The sequence below is a fragment of the Arachis ipaensis genome, chromosome B09 (genome assembly GCF_000816755.2).
Source record: "Arachis ipaensis cultivar K30076 chromosome B09, Araip1.1, whole genome shotgun sequence".
Classification (NCBI taxonomy): domain Eukaryota; kingdom Viridiplantae; phylum Streptophyta; class Magnoliopsida; order Fabales; family Fabaceae; genus Arachis; species Arachis ipaensis.
In genome coordinates, this window is record NC_029793.2 from 127,156,479 (window position 1) to 127,180,106 (window position 23,628).

The window sequence follows — 23,628 nt, forward strand, 5'->3', positions numbered from 1 at the left end:
GAGCTCTGCTGTTCCTCATGAATTAATGCAAAGTACTATTGTTTTTCTATTTAACTCAAGCTTATTCTTATTCTAAGATATTCATTCGCACACAAGAACATGATGAATGTGATGATCAAGTGACACTCATCACCATTCTCACTTATGAACGCGTGCCTGACAAACACTTTCGTTCTACATGAAAACAAGCTTGAATGCATATCTCATGGATTCCTGGTCCATGCGTTTGATTGTCTCTCTTGACAACAGAGCCTTCAATTCCTTGAGATCAGAGTCTTCGTGGTATAAGCTAGAATCAATTGACAGCATTCTTGAGATCCGGAAAGTCTAAACCTTTTCTGTGGTATTCCGAGTAGGATCTGGGATGGGATGACTGTGACGAGCTTCAAACTCGCGAGTGTTGGGTGTAGTGACAGACGCAAAAGGATTAATGGATCCTATTCCAACATGAGTGAGAACCGACAGATGATTAGCCGTGCGGTGACAGCGCATTTGGACCATTTTCACTGAGAGGACGAACGGTAGCCATTGATAACGGTGATCCCCCCCAACATACAGCTTGCCATGGAAAGGAATATGAATGATTGAATGAAGACAATAGGAAAGCAGAGATTCAGAAGCAACAAGCATCTCTATACGCTTATCTGAAATCCCACCAATGAATTACATAAGTATTTCTATCTTATTTTATATTTTATTTATATTTTAATTATCTAAATCTCATAACCATTTGAATCTGCCTGACTGAGATTTACAAGATGACCATATCTTGCTTCAAGCCGACAATCTCAGTGGGATCGACCCTTACTCACGTAAGGTATTACTTGGACGACCCAGTGCACTTGCTGGTCAGTTACACGGAATTGTGAAGAAGTTTTGAGATCACGTTCTCCCACAGCAAGTTTTTGGCGCTATAGCCAGGGAATGAATAATCACGTTTCCGGCGTACCAACAGGTATTTCGTTTTTGAAGACAATGAATGATGCAAGTTCACACTATCAGTTGAACCAGGGCAAATTGGATTATTATTTTGAAATGAATCAAGTGGATGAGGTTTGGTTCGAACCTCGTTAATGTAGTTCGTTAGTATTTGATGCTCCTGTAATTGAATAATTTTGTTTTTGATTGTGAAAATTGGTGTTCATGGTTGAAGGTTTGAATTTGAATGTAATGTAGGATTTTTGAATTTTTTTCGTTGAATATGTTTATTTTTCTAGTTTCGATGCATTTGGAAAGACATTTTGGTTTTGTCAAAGATTGGGATGACTTTTCACACACTTGAAGAAACTGAAAATTTCTACAAAGATTATTCTAAACTTGTACGTTTTTCTATGAAAATTCAGAACACAAATCAGAAGAGAAATGAAATTAAGAACAAATTGATTACATATAATAGAGAGAAAAAGTAAAAATCAAACATATCTTCAACTCAAAAGACAAATCCCTCAACTGGATTAAATTGTCCTACAAGAATTTATATACATATATTGAAGGACGTTGGTGTTTGGGTTATTTTGAAGGTTGTTTTACATCATTTACATCCATACTGTTCAAATCAAGCAGAGATGTTTAAACAACACAGGCAATTAAGCATGTTTGTACATCGTACAATTGAGAATAATGACGAAGCTAGAATCAGACCAAGCAAAACATATCAAGCATTTGTCGTAGCAGGAGGGGGTCGTCGTGAATTAAGTTTTATTGAAAAAGATGTGAGAAATTACATTACGAGGGAAGTCCATAATGTTTTCGAACTAGACTATGCCAAAGAATTTGAAAAATAATTATTAAGAATGAAAGAGAAGAATCATAATTTCTTTTTCGAGCTTGATCTTAAAGTTGATCACTCAATCAAAATTGCTTTTTGGGTTGACGCAAGAAGCAGGGTTTCTTCTGAGTATTTTGCAGATGTTATTTCATTCGACATCACTTACAATAAAAATAAGTAGTTTGCCATTCTAGTTTATGTGTTTTGTGAAACAACCTTCGGTGCATATGAGACTCTTCTTTCAGTGCATATCTTATTTTGTTTTTGTGTTATTGATTCAGGTATAATTTGGTTTTTGATTCTTTTGTTAGTGTCAATCACCATGGTCATTCTACACTTCTAGGATGTGATTTGATGAAAAATGAGGATATTCAATCATTCAAATAGTTGTTTGAACGTTGGCTTCGTTGCATGGGAGAAAAGGCTCCAAAAGGCATTCTTACCAATCAATGTGCATCGATGCAAAGGGCTATTGAGACTTGTATGCCTACAACCATTCACAGGTGGTGTATTTGGTATATTATGAAGAAGATTCCACATAAATTAAATGGCTACAAGAGACACGAATAAATTAAACAAGAGATGAGTCATGTTATTTGGAACTCTTTTACAAAAGATGCATTTGATAGAAATTGGAATGATTTTCTTATGAAGTATGGTGTTGGAGATAATAAGTGGCTTTAGGTAAATGTGTCTTTATTAGAATTAACTAATGTTATTTTTAGTATTTGGATATTTATGTGTTTTGCTGCTCTGATAATGCTATGAACTCATATACTTTTTGGTGCATTTTGTTCTGATTTACGTATTTTATCATTTTTTCAAAGCTTTTCGAAGATTGTCATTTATGGATCCCAATTCATCTTGATCACCACTTCTAGGCTGAGATGAGAAGCACACAAAGGAGCGAGAGCATACATGCTTTTTTTAAACAAGTTTATTACGTGCAATAGCTCACTGAGGATATTTGATGATTTGGTGTTTCAGTCACAAAATATTTGTGAATTTGTATCAGAATCTAAGGAGTTGATTGCGATTTTGCACCGCACTTATGTAATGTGATCGCTAAGATGCAAGAATATAAAGCCAAAAGTAAAGGAAACTGTTCGTATCTCACGAAGATGCTTCCTTTGAAGATATTAACGAGCTTCAAAGCCCTCCACGCATGAGAACAAGAGGACGTCCCAAAAATATATTGGGATCAAATACAAAAAAAATAGATTGCAAATGCTTCAAAGAAAAAGAAAAAGAAAGCTCTGAGTGAGGTAACACTGATGTGCTTTAAGTAGGAAAAATTGTCTTTGTGCATGTTAAGTTGTTCTAATATATGATTTACTTTTTATAGTTCAACCTTTTATATGGTGGATCAATGATGCAGTCAAATTTCAGCCTTTATCACGGATAAATTATGAATTATTAGTTCATAGATTCAAGGCAATAAGATAGATATCTCGGTGTTTATTTGAATGAAATTAGGTGTTTTGGTATACAATTTTCGCTGTAATTTAGATAATGTTTTTCTTTTCTGTAATTTTGTGAACCTGGATTCATTCAAATTAACAGGATTTTAATACAGTAAAGACAAGTCCATAGAATTTTATCAAAAGCTTTGTAATGAATATTTACAAAGATGCAAAGAATGTGTTTATTTTAACTATACAGTACACAGCCTATTCAATACTTAACCAATGTAAAAATTCTTAACAATTTACAGCATTCAACCTATACTATTTCTATATCTCCTTATGAAAATTTATAGAAAAAATTATAAGCATTATCGGTGTTTATTTGAATTAATTTCTGTGTTCCTTTTGTAAGCATTCGATGCAATTTAAGTAATGTTCTTTTTTCCTATAATTATGTGAACCTGGATTTATACAGTTTAACGGGATTTCAATACATTACAGACAGGTTCATAGAAGTTTAATTTGGCAAAGGAATTTATCAAAAGATTGGATTGAATATTTACAAGATACAAATGATGTGTTTGTTTTAACTTACAGTACACAGACAATTTAGTATACAACAAGTATAGAAATTCTTAACGATTTATAACATTCAAACTATCTACTATCAATATCTCCTGATGAAAATTTATAGAAAGGACTTGACAAGGCAGCGGAAGACTTTACCAATTTTTTCATTCATATTTCCCTTTTTTTATCTTTTTTAGATTGATTATCTCCAACCATTTTATCACATATATTGCGCACGCAGTCCCAGCTGATAAATAATAATGAAGTAACACAATAAAATAGGTTTAATGCAACAGTAACAAAAATAACACTACAATTGCAAAGAATAATAAGAAGGTCAATACTTTGTTCGTTTACCACTGATGGTAATATATGGGGTTCAATGCCCTCTTTATTATTTACATCCACCAATGGTTTTGCTCCAGTATAAACTATCATTTCTGATATTACCAGGCTCTGAAAACCACAGAAAACCAATTATAAGAATAGAACAAATCAATTTTGGTTCAGAAAAGCCAATTATTTGACACATAATTGTACCGAAATTACTTAATGATTGCAATGCACAAGTAAAAGTTCAAAACAAGCACACAAATAAGAGAATTGATAAAAAAAATAGTAAACAACTTACAACAAAATTATTTATTTTTGTTCTATCTTCATGGGGAGATTTTGAATGGAAGGGGTTAAGTACATGAAAGATTTTCTTTCGCACATTTGCAATCTACAGCTACCAATGTCCACTATGGCAAATTGGGGCAAATAGCTAAAGTTTGGCAAATAGGACAATTTTTTAATCTAAATAAAACTGAATGAAAGAAATATTTAAGAAATGAAAACTTACATATGGATGGGATACTAGCTTCTTCTTGTCCAGAAAAGGGAGGTACTCCTTAAATACATTGATGTTGTAGGCCTTGTTAGTTGTAGGATCAATGTAGTTGTGCTTATTAGAGCTGTACATTGTTTGGTTAATCCAAAAATCAAACCTATTTTTTGGTTAACCAAATATTTAATCTTGGTTAATTAACCAAATTAGTTTTATATGATAAAACTAGTTATTAACCGGTTATAAAATTTTAAAACTGATTTTTAATTGGTAATAAAAATAAAACTGATTTTAAAAAAATAGCCGATTTTTGGTTTTAGTTTTGGTTAACCAGTTAAAAATCGGTTTTTTTAAATTTGATTTTGGTTAACCAATTTTCAAAAATATAGATATGGTTTTAAAATTGCTTTGTTAAATTGGTTAACCAAAATGTGGTTATGATTTTTTAACCGATTAACTACATTTTGGTTTTTTAATATACACCCCTAGTGCTTATACTTCATCAACATGTGATTCTGCACTGAAATAATCACTTTTAGCATAGAATATATTTTCAAAATGCAACGAAATTGAGGATAAAGTTTAATGGTAGTAGAGCTTACCACCATATCAGATGGGACATAGTATATCTGTTCCTCAAATCTTTTGATTTTCTTCTTGTTGAGAATTTGGCACATTGCGGAGACCACCTATAAAAACAAATGACCCAAATTTATTACATATATATATGATGCAATAACTCATAAAGAAAAAGAATTAGTGTTATAGCAGAATAAATTACCACATTTTCTATATCTTCTTGTGGTTTTAAAGATGCAAAGTGAAATCTACATCCCACCCAATTAGCTTTATGGTTGTACTTGAATATGACCTCCCATTCGTTAGTGCTCCCATCTTTGTAAGTCTTGACATTTGTGGGTCATTGATAGCATTTCTCCGTAAGCTCCGCTGTAATTTCCTTTTTCTTGATCGAAGTTTTGAACTTTTCAAGAAAGCTGAGACTTGATTGCACGACTGGTTGTGGACTTGTCTCCTTAGCATATTTCAGTGCTATTGCCATGCCAGCATCCATAACCTCAACCAATTCTTCCAATTCTTCAACTTACAGTGGATTTTCTTGGCTTCCAATATTTGGAGATTTTTTCTATTGGTTGGTGGTTGATCTTCTTGGGTGAGTGTAGCTTCATTGCTTGATTGACTAGTGCCAAGGTCAAAGGATGGTGCACCAAAGTCATCATCCAATGCAGCATTAGCAACCATCAACAAGTCAGCTTTTAGATCTTAAGTCGGGGGAGGACTGCAGGATGACACATCAAATAGTTTAAGAATGTACCGAAATTATTATAACAGAAATGTATTAATTAGAACTTACGCATTAGGGGAACTTCATGCCGAGTTTCCTTTGGCAGAGCTTCCTCAGGAGCTTCTTGATGTAGTTGTGGAGGACTGCAGAATGAGGTATAAAATTGTTTAAGAAAGCACCAAAAAAGAATTATGTAACAAAAAAAAAGGAATTTAACTAAAACTTACGCATAAATAGGTTCTTGTGGCAGAGATTCTTGTGTTGGAGACTGCGCAGTAGGTTCTTGTTCAGTATGTAGAGGGCTGAAGACAGAGGTTTCTATTGATGGAGCAATTTCTTGTAGTGGCACTCTAATGAAGGCATACAATAAAGAAATTAATACGCAGTAAAACATTACACAAGCATTTGATCGTTGGGATCAGTCCCAAGATTAACAGTTTCACTACTCATACTAAATAAAATCCAGTAGTATTTAAGCTAATAAAATTGAATAAAATAAAATTAAGTCAATAATATAGTTGAATACTTTAGTCACTTGTCAGATAGATTTTGGTGAATCTTTCATCCTTTGCTACAGTTGTAATTCTTTCTCTATTATTGCATGTTTAACCAGGACATCTTCCTGGACAGAGTTGGCATCATCCATTGTATCTTCCTATATGTTGAACCTGAAATGCACCAAAATTATGTCAAAAAAACACAATAATCATTAAACAATAACAAACTTTTGCTATATGTGAACTTATATAGGTGTAGGCTGCAAACTCTTTTTTTGCTTTTTTCACGCCTTTTTTTTTCTTGTAAAAAATCTTAGAGGTTTTTTTTCTAAAAAAATATGAAATTAAAGAGCTATTATTGTAGTACAAGAAATAAAGAAATGGTAAGAGAAAGAGAAATTATATGGGATCATTTGATGCATTTACAGATCCCTAAAAGCTTGACTGTGTATTAAACATACGATCATTTTCACTCGATAGATTTACAAGTGGCATTCTGAGGACAAAATAAACATTATTCAGTAAAACTAGAGTACTTACATAAGCTTTAAGAAAATTTTAGAAAAGAAACAATATAATATGTTGAATCTTACATTTGCGAAGAATCATAGTGAGCTTCTGTCGAGTCGTTCCCACTTTTTGATTGTTTTGACCGAATACGCTTTCTTTTTTTTTTTTTCACGAGTATGGCCTTTTTTGAAGTATCTTTGGTTTTGACCTGCATCCTTAAAAAGAAAAGAATCATCATGCAAATAAACATAATAAATATTGACAAAAATACTGAAAATTAACACATACTCTGCAAGTTTATCATTTTTTTCTTTGACCTTTTTTCTATTTTTTATTTCTTCGCTTCTAACAATATATACAAAAAATTCTGTTTATAAAGAAAAGTTTTATTAAAAAATAGAACTTAGTTTTAGAACAATAGTTTTTTAATCTTACTCATCATTAGATTCAGTCTCTGATTCAGAAGATGAATCCACAATAACGCGCTTCCTCTTTTTGGATTCCTTCCTGGAAAAGTACAAACACATGAGGTAAATAAATAGAATAAATATTTACAAAAGACAGTGAAAAGTAACACTTACATCTTTGCCAATCTTTAGGGTTGTTTTCTTCTCTTTGGCGTCTCCTCAGATTTATATTCAGAATCAAACTCATACTCAGAATCACTTTCACTTTTCGAAGATGAGTCCAATATAACAGTCTTATTCTTTTTTTGATTCTTTTTTTCCTTGATTTTTCCTTTCTTTTCTTTTTTTGATCGGTCCCTCAGCTGTGTTCTTCTTATGAGGCCCTAAAATAGAAAAATATTCAATTATCATAATATATTTCAAACAAATGCACCGAAACTAAAGGGAAGGATTTCTCTTGAATTACCATTTCATCCTTTGCCCCAGTTATATTCTTTTAACCAGCGTCACCCTCATCCAATGTTGCACCCATGGTAGTCCAGGAGTTCTATCAACCGGCTTATTCTTGTATATGGATTCATGAAAATATATGATCATCAGTACAAAGAGGCAGCCATCAACTACAAATTTGTTTTGCAATTTGTGATCTCTGATGCCTATGATGAGGATGTTGAGCACATGAGCAGCCTAATTCCATTCTTGTATTGTGTCCACGTAAAGAATGGGTGGCATGTGAACTGAAAAAATTTTGCTTATTGTTGTTGGTAACAAAAGCACCTCTGGATGAAAAGGATGAATGTCTTCTTGAATTTCAGCTGATCATGTCAATCAAAGACTTTGTCAAAAGTGACAAAGATCAGCCTTTGAAGCTTTCAATAACTTTTTTCTGCTCTTCATTAATTTCTTTATATACAATTTTGTCTGGAAAGCAAAATTCTACAACAGCAGCAAAAATATTTCAATAACACATAAATAATGTAAAAAAACACTGGAATTTGATTTACAGAATAGATTACAAAATAGATTTTTACTAGATGCATTCAAGCCAAGGGCATCCCCTATCTTGTCAGGGGTGATCTTGATTATATCGTACCGTGTATCCAGTGTGTTATTATACAAATCAAATGAATATGCCAATTTTTTCAGGAGCTTATGTGAGACATTCAAGGCTGGAATATGCCTTATAGCAGCAAATTCCAATTCTTCGACAATAGCTTTCTTGTCATCGCTCATCTTGCTGAATATATCAGAAATAGATCTTGTGGAGCACCTCAAATTGTAAGTTTTCTGTAAATAAATAAAAATTATGTTACATAACTATATTTATAAAACAAAAATGGATTGTTCTAACACACACACACACATACACACACACACATATACAAAATGACACCAGAAATACTACAACATTCTAAGGCCTTTTTACACCCAATCCAGGACAATAACAGCAATTGTACTACAATTCAGCAGCCAAAATGCACAAAAAATTTTGAATGATTACTACAAATGAACGTAGTTTAAAAGATGTGAATCACTCAAACATTTACAAAAACACATTCAAAATCCTCAAACACATGCAAATAAATTTTGGATCAGAAAAACTGATTAATATAGGTTAAACGATACGAGAAGCACTAAAACAACTTTATTAAATTGACCTAACATAATTATCACAAAATAAATAGTATAATGAGAATAGTAGTATCTACTTTATCGCGAGAACACCAAATAAATTTACTAAATAAACAGAAATATGACTATTTAGTGTTTCGTGATTGAAAATGCGAAAGAAAAAAAGTGAAAAAAAACGAGGGTTAGTTTCTCAGTACCTTCAGTAATGTTTCTGGTTCTCTTTCTGTGTTTCTTGGTGAAGATTTCAAACGTAGCTTCAAGATTTTCTTGAGTTTTTGCATAGATTTTAAGAGATATTTGAGAGAATTTGAACATCGTTTGAAGTTTGTTCGTTTCAATTTTCATTGAGAAAGACGGAGCATTTTTCATATTAACGTTTGCACTACTAAACAGCTGCACGAGCGTGTATTTAGACATTCTCTGTGAAGTTGATTTTTGTTGGAATTGGGCCAACTTGGTTAGACTTAGGGTGTGTTTGGCAATCACGTTGGAGAGGATAAAAGTGCGTTTAAATTCTTTGATGTTTGGCAACTTTCGTTCACTCAACCTACGTTTAGGTTTGTTGCTGGTCATTGTTGTTTTCTCCATAATTTGTTTTATCACTTTTAATATTTTTTTTCATATTTTGATTTTTTTATTAAATTTTTTATTGTAATTTTGTTATAATATAAATTATTGATTTTATTAAAAAAGATAAAATAAATAAAAGATTAATCATATATAACAATAGAGTCATAAGTAATAAAATTTTATCATCTAAAATAAAGAAAAACCCAAAATAGCCCCTGACAATTACCTCGAAAGACAACGAGGCCCTTGACAAAAAAAACCCAACCCGACCCCTAACAATTACCTCAAAAGGACAACGAGGCCCCTGTGCAAAAAAAAGTCAATGTTGTTTTTTTTTTGGCATTGAGGCTAATCAGTCCAAAAAAAAAGATCGGGGTCGGATTGGATATTTTTTTCTTGGGGGCCTAACAATATATAAAATAATAATAGTAAAAAATTATAATATATTAAAAAAGAGTACTATAAAAAATACTATATAAAAAATATTAAAAGAAGTATAAAAAAATATTAAATATACTTAAAAAAATAACATTATAATTTAATATTATATTTTTTTAGTAATTAATTAATTATTTATCTAGAAATGATTTTAACTCATATTATCCAAACAATATTTATTTTATCAAAATCAATTTTAATATAAAATTGCCAAACATAAATTATGTTAGCATAAACTCACTTCTACCCAAAATCATTTCTACAAAATCACTTTTATTCAAACTCCAGTTTCACCAACGTCAATCCAAACACACACTTAGTTGCCAAAAAATTTATATGTGTAACATAACTATTAATTTAAGTTGATGGGAATTTAATGTAAAAAAAAATATATTTTTATTAGTAAAAATAACTACTACACATATTTACTACGTAAATGATGATTAAAAGTTGTAATTAAATAATTATTTAAAATATTTTATATTATTAATATATCAAAATTAAATTGACATAATTAAATAAATAATCTATACTCACTTTTTTGCTTTTTTTTTTTCTCTTTTTCTTTCTTGGGATGAATGAACTACCAACTCGGGCTCTATCTATTTCTCAAAATGACAACGCGACCCCTCACCATAAAAACGTTCTATTTCGGTCCCTTTCCTTTGCTTCGGTGACCCAACGCGGTCCCTATGAGTGTTTTTCCGTCAACTCTGAACGGAAAATGCTGATGTGTCAGGTTCAAAAATGGATAGAGACCTAATTGTCTCTAAATTTAAATTGGTTAGGGGTTTATTTGTCCCTATTCTTTAAATAATATTTTTTTTAAATTTTTTATTCATTATATTAATATTTATCATTTATTAAGAAACTAAATAAATAATTTTTAAATATAATTTTTAAATATATATAAATAATAAATATTAATATTCAGTTAATAATAATTCTATGATATACTATTAGTATTATGATCTAAATAATTTTCACAATAAAATAAAAACTAATGAACACATTATTTGATATATAGTAAAAAATTTTTGGATAATAACAAATTTAATTTTTTTTATCTCTTTAAACTAAATTAATAATTCTATTTGATATCTCGGTACTAAAATATACTATGAGTAGGCTACTAATAGTCTAATACTAAATGAAATAAAACATAATATATATATTATGGAGACCATTTATAAACTCACCAAACTCAAAACATCAATAATAATATTAATCTATGAATAATATTTTGAGTAAAATATATGTAACATTAATTAAATTTTAATATACATACAATTTTAGTTAATCCACATTATTCTTATATTGATAAATCTTCATGGATCTGTACCTTATGGGAATATGTATTACTGATAGATTAATAATATTATTGATGCTTTGAGTTTGTTGAGTTTATAAATGATCTCCATAATATATATATCATGTTTTATTTTTAAAAAAATATCATTTAAAGAATAGGGACAAATAAACCCCTAACCAATTTAAATTTAGATACAATTAGACCTCTGCCAATTTTTAAACCTGACACGTCAGCATTTTCCGTTTAGAGTTGACAGAAAAACACCCACAGGGACCGCGTTGGGTCACGGAAGTAAATGACAGGGACCGAAGTAAGTCGTTTTTATAGTGATAAGTCGCGTTGTCATTCTGAGAGATGGACAGGGCCGGATTGGTACTTCACTCTTATCAATTTATCGTGATGGTGTTAGTATTTAGTAGTACTTACGCAACCTAGCTTTATACGCTCTAAATCATTTATGTTTTCTAAAGCTCATATTGTAATGATGAACCTTTTAACTTCGATCAGAGAAATATAATTGATGATTAAACTTAAAAAGAAGTTAAATTGTTACCCCTAGAAATTGCATGTTATAAGCTAATTAAATTCATGATGAAAGAACAAAAAAAGATTTAAAAAAAAAGGATAAAAATAATGCGCCAAATCCAATATAGACTCGAATCAATGACATAATCCAAAAGTAAAACATGTAGAATGTAACAGAAACAAGAGCATGAAATTAATCAGACAATAGTGTAACTGTTACAACTTACAAGTGTACCCAAAACCAAAAAAGTAGTACGAAATACAAATACAAAAAATGTTATGTACCCATCTCCTGAAAGTTTCATATCAGTTCAAAATTTGAGTTCAACATCTTACCATCATGCATTTCAAAGATAACACCACAGAGTTCTGTAACATGGAAATGCCATATTTCTGCATGAACTGAAACAACACAATAATATTTTTTGCTTGTATGAAAGTTCAGGTTCCTCGGACTCAACCAAGATCACTTTAGTTGCCATTGCCCTCATACTTTTTATCATTCACCACCCCCACCAAGCCATCTCCAAACGCCACCAGAACCCTGTCTTTGACCGGTAGTAGCATGCTCCATCTCCTGGTCTATAGCAGACTTCTCCTTCCGAAGAGCCTGTACCTGTTCTTCCACTGACTGCATTGATTCCATCAGCTTTTGGAGTTCTTCAATTTTAGCCTGGACACAACATTGACTCAAATCTTAAATTGCAACCATAATTTACGACATGCCTTGAAAATAGGAAAGTGAGTTACTGAGTTTCTTACCTCCAGGTTAAAGCACCTTGATCTCTCAGCCACAAGTTGTCCCTGTACTGACTGGAGTTCCTGAAGTTACAGATTCAATGCTGAATATTATTGTTTACATACCAAACTAAAGGACAATTCCACATGAAAATAGTTGCAATGCATACCTTGCTTAACTCAGCATGAACATTATTTAATTCATCTATCTCACCTCCAAGCTTAGTATTTTCAGCCCTGACTTCCGTGATTGACAATTCCAGTAACCTTTTCTCTTCTTTAATGGCTTCGACTTTAACTGAGATATCATCCATAGGATGACCATTAATGGGAGGTTTGGAATTTATATCCTCTAGTTGCCTGAAATCTAACTTCTCAGATTTAGACAAAGCATAAGCAGAAGTAACAGAAGCTGCAGCGGCGGCAGCGGCTGGTGATTGGAAAATCTTAGGACGCAAGGAATCCCTTGGCTTGGGTCTCATAACAAAAACCTAAATACATATCACACCAAAAATTTAATTAAAAGGTAATGCATTTTAAAATTTAAACATAATTATTTCCAAGTCAACCGAATCCTCCCAAGCATAAAATGCAATTTATAGAATGTGAATCAAATCGCTTCCTAAGTCAAATAACTCCAAGCACTACCTAACTACACTTTGGAACATGTAAAATTAAAACTACCAAATTCAGACAGCCATGCATGTAGAAATGAACATATAGCAGAAACAGAAAGAGCTGTGAAAGGACTTAATCTGATGAGCAAATTAGTAAAAACATGTGACCATACTGCAAAAAAGACCAATGTGAGTGTGAAACCTCTCCAACGGCAAATCTCAACCGAAAAATAAGCTTTTAAATGGTCATATATGGAAGACAGGGTAATATATGAATCATCATTAAGGAGTTGCAATGGGAACAGGGAAACCCAATCTCCCATGCACCTTCATTGAGAAATTTAGTATTCTACTCCTTTCTTTAAAAGGTAGTTGACATTAGAAAAATGTAAAAACACACACATTGATAGTCATTGACGAGGGAAAACCAAAATGAAAACCAAACTTCAACCTAAGTGATGATGAAAGTTTCACAACCAAAGTTCTCTTTCCAGAGGAAAATAAATTAATTAAGCTAAAACAACCATGGTGAACAGAAAAATAATGAATAACGGTCACACATCACATACCTCATTGCTATATCTCCCATTATACCCACCAAAAGCTAACAAATACTTTTCCCCACCAATTAATGTTGAGCAGACACTCAAACCCTGATAAGCAATAAATACTTGCATCACATACAAAGAAAAAGAATATGCATTAAATGATATGGCAAGAATTGTTAGCATATTTTAAAAAGATATACTGCACAAAAAATCACCTCGCTAGAAAGTGGATCTTTTTGCTTCACAACAGTCACTACCGACCAAACCAGCTTAGACATGTTTAATAACAAGGTTTCAGGGCAACCTGTTTCCAGAATAAAATAATCAGACATCCCCACAGAGTATTCCCAGCAAATGTTGAGAACCTAATCTATTCACTCATGACATCAATACTATATTTACCAACCTTCACTATTAAACAGTTTCTTATGGTTCAGTTTTGTTTAAATAGATATAAGGCAAATATGTGGTGGTAGTGTGTGGATGCTAGTGCAGAGTGGCATATTGTTAAAACAGATAAAACTCCGTTATGGTTTAGTGCTAGTGCTACTACTCAATGCTGTTACAAACACCAAATGGACTGGACTTCCATACTACATTCTTGATTCTCTCTTTCTATCACCACTTTCTTTTCTCATTAATTTTATATTTTGAAGAATATCTTATCGGCTTCCCTTTAGTTGTACTTTTACTCCTTCTCGAAACTACTTTTCCAATTAAAAGAATAATTACATACCACTACTATTATCTCCACCACCAACTACGAACCAGCTTTCATCAATGGTAATACCAGCATGCCCAGCCCTGGGAGATACTGTATCGCCTTGAATTTGTGGTTGGGACCACTCCATCTGAGCCAAATGAAATAGTGAGGACATTCGTGCCAAATGGTCAAAAACTCAAGCAATTTTCTGTACAGGGACAATATAACTTGAAACTAATTTCACGATTAGAAGAATATTGGGATCATTGTTTCCCTTCCCCAACAAACCAACACAAGTAACAAGGACTACAAAAAAAAACTGGTAAACAATACAAATAGATTTGGGAAAAAAAAAAAAAAACTGGTAAGCAATACAAATAGATTTTGGGGAGGAAAAAAAGGTTAAAAAAGAACTATGGAACCTCTATATAACATTCTTAATGTCCCACTGGTATGAAAAGAAAATGTCCATCCACTGGCAGGGATACAAACAAAAACCTTAGTCACATAATTGCTAAAGACAAAAGAGCTGGAATACGAACTTAAATTCACCGATTGTGCCTAATATCTAAACAACTGATCAGACCCAAATGCAAGAAATGAGCTAATACCTCGACTCACTTACACATGCAGAAAACAAATGCATAAAAGAAATAGTACTTACAGTTTGCATGTCCAATAAGTGAAGATCATTGAAGAAAACAGAATGAGAGCAACCACCAAAAATCAGAAGGTACCGATCTCCTAGCATGGCAGCTGCATGGTCGAATCTCGGAGCTGGAGGTTCTTGCCTATCAAAATGCAAGTGTCGTGATCATATGGAACTTCTCTAAAGCATGTGAACATATTTTGTGGAAGTGAAATACTTACACAGTCTTTATCATATCCCAAGTCATACTTTCCAGATCAAGAACGTGGACATCATTCAGCAACTTCCTCTTCATGTCTTCTCCTCCAAATAATAGCACTTTTGAACCAACCAATGTGGCAGACTGTCCTGTACAAGCTACCTGGCAGAAATAATTAAAAGCATATCAAACTGATGACTAACAAAATGAATTCCAAGTTGCATATATAGTATTAAAAGAACATTCTATACAAAATGAATATCCTAAATACAACAACATCAACTACTATCAAGCATTGTCCTGGTAGATAGAGTTCACCAGTTACATCAAACTACAGCCACACTTACTGGAATGCTTCCAGAAGTCTCAATAACTCCAAACTGCAATGTCTCGATGTCAATGTATTGAACTACAAGAATTCCAATGAACCTTGTGAATTTCAATGGTAAAATATCATGTAAAATGCTAACCCAAGATACCACATGAATCGGAACTTGTATGTTTCTCTACCAAATACTAACCCACTAATTTATCAGAAGAACCCTTTGAATCTCCACCAATAAGTAGCAGTTTCTCACCCCACCTAATCTGCAGGAATTTTCAAGAGACTATCAACAAATCAATTATCTAGATAGTAACTAAATACATGATTTATCAATATCAATAAACGAATAAAGCAACATTACATACTACAACCCATCAGCACATAGAGAGAATTGTGCATACAAATGTTTACCATATTGTGACCAGATGTGGCTGGAAAAGTCTTCTGGGAGGCACTGCTATCATTGCTACCAGCATTTGCTTTCAATTTCAGAGAAGACCATATCAAACTTCTCAAATCAAAAACCTGCAAACAGCTAAATCATTGACCAACTACAAATACAAAGTGTCCAAGAGTGAAAAGCCTGCAAGCATGCTCTATACCTGAACATCAGATAAATGCCGCCCATTTCGACTTCCACCAACAATGTATAGTTTCTCATCGACTACTGTGGCAGCATGCTACATATGTGGGACAAACAAAAATACAGAATAAGTGACTAGGCCAGGACCAACAAAAGAATGTTCAGCTAAGAAGTAAGCAAATGACTAAGGAATCTTGGTATTCAAAGCCAAGATAACTCATCCTGGCTCGAGCTACAACAACATCAGCCAAGCCCTGTTCCACTAAATGGTGTCAGAACTCGGATCAACTGATCTGACAATGTCAGTGTCCTATCAAAGACCAATAATGAGTTCCTTTTGATGCCTTTGTTAAAGAGCAAGTTTTGTATTATAAATTTCTTTTATCCTATTCATATACTAAGCTCCTTCTTGAATAGTGCAAAACAATAAACAAGGGTAAGGGAGAGACTAAGAGAAGAACAACCTTATAGCGCGCTGGTGGACGCATACCGGATACAGGGATCGATGCCCACTGGTCATATGCTAGCTCCTTATACCAATTGTTGACTTCCATGTCTTTTCAGGAACTGTTTCAAATTCAAACCTCCTTAATTGTCACTTCAGGTTAAACGATAACCCTCATAAACAAGTTGCAAATTACAAATTCTCTGTAGAGTACGCACACACAATAGATAACAAAATTCACAAGTTCGTAGCATACACATGAAAATATTCAAATCAAAACCGCAGCTCAATGAAATTGAATTATGCATGAACATAATCACATTTTTATAAAAATATTAATATCTGAGAAGCAGCTCCAGAGTGTCTGATATTGCAAATCGAGATCACAAAGGAATAGAAAATTTACCGAAATTTCAAAATCAATGAACGAAGAGATAACATGGAACAGAAAATAGGTAACTGAACTAAAGAGAGGGAGAGAGGGATTAGGATTGGAACCTGGTAGAGAGGAATGTGCGATCTCGGAAGGTGGGCGTGGGACGGTGGCGGAAAGGGAGCCACCGACCGTGAAGGTGGAGATCTGGAGGGATACGTCGTCGTTTGGAAAGTGCGCTTTGGGCAGTGACGGTTACAGAAACACACAAAACAGCAGAAACAATAAAGCTGTTACGGGCTTACGGCAGTTAAATTTGAAAGTCACCGTTGTAACTTGTAACTAACTATTAACTATTAAGTTGTGATTTGTCCATTCTGTGTAGTAAAGCACCCATCACTTCCATGATTACTGCTTGAAGCATGTTTGTTCAGATTAATACTTAAAATTATACGAGATGGTTTTCAAAGATTTAATAATTTTTTTGAATACTTTAAGAGAAAAGTTTTTTAAAGAGACAGTAGAGTTTAGTATTTTTTTGTTAATATTTTTAGATCGATTTAAAATTAATTCAAATATTTTGAATGTTTTTGATGTATTATAAAGGGATAAGTACTTTTTTCGTCCCGAAAGTATGGGGTTAAAATCGATTTCGTCCCCAAGCATTTTTTTTTTTATTAAAAGCATCTTCAACATTACAAAACGCTTTAAAATCATCTTTCCCCCCAATTACGAAAATTTTTGGACACATTTGCCCCTTAGGTTGTTACCGGTTGTTGACCTACATAATGGTATAGAAAATTAAGATTTATTTTTAGTTAAAAACGTCACCCCCAAACAAGAAGCATAACGCGTCTGCTAGGGCTAGGATTCGAGTGCAGTCATGGCGTCGGAGAGCTCAAGGTCGTCTCGGAGCAGGGGGTCTGCGCAGAAGAGGGGGATTCTTTGTGGGCATGGAGAGAGACCAGTGTTGCGAGTTTCCGGAACCAAAGAAAACCCAGGTCGCCGATTCTGGGGCTGCGTCTACTATGAGGTGAGTTCATGTTTTGTTCTTCTCAGCTGATCCCAAAGTTTTGTTTCTGGGCACTGAGTATGGTGGGCTGATGTAGGTTAATGATGAATGTCATTTTTTTCGTTGGGCAATTCCAGAAGCTGGAAGCGAAGATCCGCATGTTGTAAGGTTGAAGAGGAAAGTTGTAGTCCTGAAGGCAGACATGAAGGCATGTGAGTGGAAGTTGAAGGTTGCTGCAGTGTTCGGCATGGTTGGCTGGGTTGGTTGTGTATGTTGCTGGCTGCAGGTTTTGTTGAATCACAACCAGGGTTTACCATGTTTGGTGCCTCTGAAACTGGGTTGATGAAAGTTTGGTAGAAAATAGGCCAATTTTAGTTAGTTTGTACTTAGCCATTGAAAACTACTTGATGTAATTTAAAAATTGCTGTTGTGGCTGGATAGTAATTTGGTATTGAAACTGGTTATTGTAGTTGAGTATATGTATATGTAAGTGATTGTTTGTGTCTGTAATTTCAGAAGAATTTGGCAATGAAAGTGGAAATGGTTGAGATGAAATTTGACTGAATATTTGTGTATGTTTTACTAATGCATAACATGTAGTATAGAGTACTTGCAGAACATCAGAATGAAAGCAGAAACAGATAAACCAAAAGATAAGCATGTGATTTCATTCATTAACAAACCAATGGTAATAGTCTTAAAGCATTCATGAAACTAGATGACACTTGGACTTATATCAAAACAACAGTAATTCTGTTCACTTTTACACAACATAAGGCATAAATAGTCTGTAATAAGTTCCATTCAAAATGAAATCACACAACCATAGCATCATCATCAAACTAGATCTACATTAACCAGCTAACAACTTAAATAGTTAGTAAACATTGTCAAAACTTTCCCCATTCTCTTGGAGGCAGTTTTGCCATCAGCTTCAACTTTCTTGGAGAAACATGCAGTGCAATGTTCTGAGTGAAGAAGACCTTGTGCATCATTGGTTGGCTTAAGCTGGATGCACCCTTGTCCTTAGTGACTGGTGGTGGTTGGGTTGAGCTTTTGATGGGCTTCTTGTTGGGCCTTCGTTGGGGAGTAGCTGCTGCTGTTGTATTGGGCCTAGTTGCATGTGTTCTGGGCTTGGGGATAGGCTGGGAATGGGATGACTTAAACCTGGTTATGGGAGTTGAGCTGCTGGCTGGTTGGGGCTGTGATGATAAATTTCCTTGAGCTCTGGACCTCTTCCTCCCTCTGGTAGCAGATTGTATAGCAGGTTTCAAAATTGAGCTCTTCCTTCCTCTAGTAGCTATCTTGGCAGCAGTTTGTTTAGGGTGTTGGGCCTGCAATATACCAAGAAGGAGACACATAAACACCAACATACAGATGGAAAACAATGCAATAAACCCTAACACAACATTGAAAGAACTGAACTTACAGGGAGGGGTGGATTGCTGCACCTTCCTCTCTTGTGACCTGCTGCACCACACCTTGAACACCTCTGTTTCTGCCCCCTCCTAGACAAGTGTGTCTGGCATCTATCCTCTGATTCATCAGGTCCTCTTTTCTTCTTCTTCACTGGTTTGTGACTAGGCCTCCGATAAGGTGGTGGCATGACATCATCGAAGTTTGTGTGCTCCCACAGATCTGGGCCATTGAGAGGGTTGATTGCGGATTCATAACACTTGACGTAGGCATCTCTCTTGTAGCAGTCATCCACATACGAATCCAATTCAAGACCCTTGAAGTTTATACAGCTTAATGCATGTGTGCAAGGAATTTCACTTAGCTGCCACTTCCTACATGAACACTCACGAAGAGATAAATCAACAGAATATTTGCTCAACCCATTGACAACCTCATAAGTTTGTGTAGTAGACCAGTTAGGCCTCCACTCACCGGCTGTCCTTCCTCTTCTCTCTATCTTCTTCCTAATTCGAGGTAAAATTGTTCCATTGAATTTTTTAATTCTTTCTCTATTAACAGTCCATCTACTCATTAGGTACACCCTATCTAGCATAGTAATTATGGGCTTCTCCCTAGAATCTACTATTGCCACATTAAAGCTTTCACACATATTGTTTACAAGAGTATCATATTTGGAATGGAAGTTAAACCTGGACCTGCTCCAGAATTTTGGAGGAATAGAGTTCAGATGCCTGTGAGCCTCGACATTAACCCCTCGGATCACTGCATTTCTCTCTCTCAGTCCTTCCAGTTTGTAGCTTTTGCACATCTCCACATCAGTTGCTTCAATTGCAGTCCAGGGAACTTCTTTCTGAAGTTGCTGTAGAGATGTCGAACGCAAAACCTGTGATCTACACTTGGGATCACCTCATCAAAAGCTGGCAGTAACCCCTAGCAAAACGAGGTAAGTATGCATAATATTAAGTTCATATTAAGTTAAATGAGGAAGCTAATATTAAGTTCATATTTACATTCTGCTGATCAGACATGAAGGTTGCCCTGCCAATTGTCTCAGACCCAAAATCATGAATTAGCAGCTTCAGGAACCAAGTCCAGCTATCCTTCGTCTCTGACTCCACGACGGCATAGGCGATAGGGAGCATTTGATCATTCGGGTCCCACCCTATAGCAGTCAACAGCTGCCCCCCTTGAGGTGTTTTCAGAAAGCAGCCATTTAACCCAATGAACTTCCTACATTGCAGAAAGTTTTTTTTGCAAGCATCTAGGCATACATAAAGTCTTTGAAATATGCAATAGTTGTTCAAAGATGAGTGTTGCTGCTCATGCTCAAAGTCAGGGGACCTCTGTACCTTCAGAGTCACTGAGGATCCTGGATTAGAATGTAGCAACTCATAGCAGTAATCACCAATCCTCTTGTACTGCTTCCTATACTCTCCCTGTATGTCATCCAACGCCGTTTGCCTTGACCTAGCTGCCATTAAGGTTGTAACTATCAGGTTCCAATTCCTTTGTGCCTTGCTCACCAATTCCTTGATCTTAACCCTCGGATTATGTTCCACCTTCTTCTTAAAAGTCCTACTCAGCCACGAAGTATGTATTATTCCAACCCTATGAGACTGGCCACAAGTATGCTTAAGGTTCATGGACCGAAGTTGCCAAGTTGCTTCATGTTTCATCTTAGCAGCATATAACCAAAAAGGACAACCAGGCTGACAAACAACCCTCACTCTAACCAAATCAAGCTTCGCATACCTCAGTCCCCTTCTTGTTTGTACTGCATACGACGTCATAGTGTCTTTAAATTCCTCTCTTGAAGCAAAAATTGTTCCCACCTCCCACTTGTAGCTATTCATGTCTTTACAATCCTTATGAATTGGATAACTCCTTGCCTCATTCTTATCTTCCCCTTCTCCTTTCTCATCACCTGAACCAACACCAACCTCATACTCCAAGTCCACTTCATCGCTGTTGAAACCTTCATCATCACTAAAATCGCCATTCATAACCCCTTTACCTTTATCAACTCTCTTACTACTCTTGGCAGTTGTATCTTCCTCAAACCCACTCTCATCATCGTATTTCTCATCACTATCTGTAAAATGAATGTCACCTGCACTATCACCCTCAGGATCAGACGGAATAAACTCCTCATCATCGCTGTCATCATCGCTCTTTGACTCACCCCGTTCATTTTCAGCGGCAACATCTGTATCTAACTGATCTCCTTCATTGCCTTGTTGCACATCATCATTTTTCATCTCTTGAACTTTTTCACCCTCATAAACCACCAACTCATTACCCAGATTCTACTCTGTTTGGCCTCCAACATCAATAAACCCAGCTTCAGAAAATTCTTCTGCATCCTCAACTACATGCACTACAAACACCTCAACATGACCCCTCAGGTTCGCTATTTTGCACATCTTAAGTGCATCTCTATCCGTTGCAAACAATTTCAGGGCCTTCTCTAACCATTGACTAGCTGGATCCTTATACCACAGAGCTACAATATTCTCTCTGGTGTATCCGAACTGCCCTAGCTCTGCATATGCCTCAAATATAGACCAGCAATCACTATCAACATCTTCAATCACTGTATTTTCTCCCCCTAAATACTGCAACGTCCCTTCTTCATAACCAAATCGCCCCCATAGTAGACAGTCAGAGTAAGGCTTCCCATTTCTTAAAGACACAAAAAAAATCACTTCAAACCCTCGCAATGCTAACTCGAAACAACACCGTAAAAAAATGCTACATACATACCTCAATGTCGATGACAATGCCGGACCGACCACCTTCCTCACCGTAGCTAGTGACCTCCAAATGCAATTCAGATACTCCTCCGATGAAGACACACCACACCTAGGGCATCATTGAACACGAAACATCACCTTCGAATGTGTGTAACGAATGAGAAAGTAAATGAGTTTCGCGGGAATGAAAAACGAAGGGTTATGGACCATCGGGGGCAAATGTGTCCAAAAAAATTCGTAATTGGGGGAAGGATGATTTTAAAGCATTTTGTAATGTTGATGATGATTTTAATAAAAAAAAAAGGCTTGGGGACGAAATCGATTTTGACCCCAGACCTTGGGGACGAAAAAAGTACTTATCCTTATTATAAAATTAAAAACATTGGATTAGAATGGTAAAAGATTTAATAGTTTATATTTAATTTATGAATAACTTATTAAAAATTGAATTTAATTTTAATTCACGTATAAAATTTTAAACCACACATGTATTTATATACAAATATATTGATGATTAATTTTAGTTACTAATTTTAATATATAAATAATATTTTTATAAAAAATGACAAGCCTTTTAATATTTTAAAATTGTCCCATAATAAAATTAAACCAATTAACTAATGAAACTCTCATTTTAGCTCAGGGTATCGCCGGAAGACCTCTTCCAGCAAAAGAACCCTATGGACAACATCATGGATGGAAGACCTCTAGCAATAGTTCTTTCTTGGGTTAAGTACTAAAATCGTCCCTAAGGTAAGGGGGCGAAAATCAAAATCGTCCCCGACATTTTTTCGTTATTAAAATCATCCTCAACGTTCAAAAACGCTTTAAAATCATCCTTTCCTAAATTCTTGGACCAAAATACCCTCATCATCATCATTCTCCTCTTCACCTTCCTCCACCCACCACCTCCACTGCTACCAACATTACCACCACAACCACCATCAACACCACCACCACCACCACCACCACCACCACCACCAACACCAACCAACACCAACACCAAGAACACCAAACAACAGCAACAACACCATACCACCACAACCACCATCAACACCAACAGCACCACCACCACCACCAACACCAACACCAATATAAATACCACCACCAATACGAACCAACACCAACATCAAGAACACCAAACAACAGCAACAACACCAAACAACACCAAACTAAAAAGCAGAAACAGAAAGCAAGAAAGCAGAAAAGCAAGAAAGCAGATGCAGATGGCGGAGGCGGCGAGGTGGCGAGGCAGCGAGGTTGCGAGGCGGAGGCGGAGGTAGCGAGGCAGCGAGGAACGGCGACGAAGGCGCGGCGGTCTCCCTCCCCTGTACGCACTCTGTTCCTGACGGCAATGTGGCGTGGTGCGGCGCGATGGACGGTGGCTATGGCAAGGCGACGATCCTGAGTAACGCGGCGGTGACTGGCGCGATGGCGGCGACAGGACGCGGCTCCTCCAACGGCGGCGATCCCCTCCCCCCTTTCCCCTTCCCACTC

General features: G+C 35.2%; 3 protein-coding genes across 5 annotated transcripts; 1 reads left to right on the top strand and 2 right to left on the bottom strand.

Annotated features, from left to right (window-relative positions):
• LOC107618376 (acyl-CoA-binding domain-containing protein 4) lies at positions 11,939 to 17,288 on the bottom strand. 3 transcript variants are annotated; one of them, XM_016320419.2, is made up of 14 exons: positions 17,073 to 17,288; positions 16,594 to 16,696; positions 16,149 to 16,226; positions 15,958 to 16,071; positions 15,743 to 15,809; positions 15,569 to 15,630; positions 15,244 to 15,383; positions 15,038 to 15,164; positions 14,407 to 14,521; positions 13,886 to 13,974; positions 13,692 to 13,775; positions 12,676 to 12,996; positions 12,530 to 12,589; positions 11,939 to 12,440 (listed from the first exon to the last, which is right to left on the bottom strand). In XM_016320419.2, the coding sequence occupies exons 2-14, from the start codon at positions 16,681 to 16,683 to the stop codon at positions 12,267 to 12,269; spliced, it is 1,521 nt and encodes a 506-aa protein (XP_016175905.1). In that variant the 5' UTR covers positions 16,684 to 16,696; positions 17,073 to 17,288; the 3' UTR covers positions 11,939 to 12,266. The 3 variants fall into 3 exon arrangements, with proteins under 3 accessions (XP_016175905.1, XP_016175907.1, XP_016175906.1); XM_016320421.2 differs by having other exon boundaries at positions 16,594 to 16,721; positions 17,073 to 17,262; XM_016320420.2 differs by having other exon boundaries at positions 16,594 to 16,727; positions 17,073 to 17,262.
• On the top strand, positions 17,831 to 18,523 carry LOC107616021. Its single transcript, XM_016318026.1, has 3 exons — positions 17,831 to 17,980; positions 18,057 to 18,227; positions 18,476 to 18,523. Exons 1-3 carry the CDS (start codon positions 17,831 to 17,833, stop codon positions 18,521 to 18,523), a joined length of 369 nt encoding a protein of 122 aa, XP_016173512.1.
• LOC107616020 lies at positions 18,850 to 21,636 on the bottom strand. The gene is made up of 3 exons (XM_016318025.1): positions 20,389 to 21,636; positions 19,389 to 20,237; positions 18,850 to 19,293 (listed from the first exon to the last, which is right to left on the bottom strand). Exons 1-3 carry the CDS (start codon positions 21,634 to 21,636, stop codon positions 18,850 to 18,852), a joined length of 2,541 nt encoding a protein of 846 aa, XP_016173511.1.

Coding starts and splice junctions, on each gene's coding strand:
- LOC107618376 (XM_016320419.2), bottom strand. CDS start 16,683: ATGGAAGTCAACAATTGGTATAAGGAGCTAGCATATGACCAGTGGGCA. Junction 16,227..16,593: donor GTCCACCAGCGCGCTATAAG/GTTGTTCTTCTC, acceptor CCACATATGTAG/CATGCTGCCACAGTAGTCGA. Junction 12,590..12,675: donor TTCATGCTGAGTTAAGCAAG/GTATGCATTGCA, acceptor CTGTAACTTCAG/GAACTCCAGTCAGTACAGGG.
- LOC107616020 (XM_016318025.1), bottom strand. CDS start 21,636: ATGAAAAATGATGATGTGCAACAAGGCAATGAAGGAGATCAGTTAGAT. Junction 20,238..20,388: donor TCATGTCTGATCAGCAGAAT/GTAAATATGAAC, acceptor ACATCTCTACAG/CAACTTCAGAAAGAAGTTCC. Junction 19,294..19,388: donor GCAGCAATCCACCCCTCCCT/GTAAGTTCAGTT, acceptor GGTATATTGCAG/GCCCAACACCCTAAACAAAC.
- LOC107616021 (XM_016318026.1), top strand. CDS start 17,831: ATGGCGTCGGAGAGCTCAAGGTCGTCTCGGAGCAGGGGGTCTGCGCAG. Junction 17,981..18,056: donor GGGGCTGCGTCTACTATGAG/GTGAGTTCATGT, acceptor GGGCTGATGTAG/GTTAATGATGAATGTCATTT. Junction 18,228..18,475: donor TGGTTGGCTGGGTTGGTTGT/GTATGTTGCTGG, acceptor CTGTAATTTCAG/AAGAATTTGGCAATGAAAGT.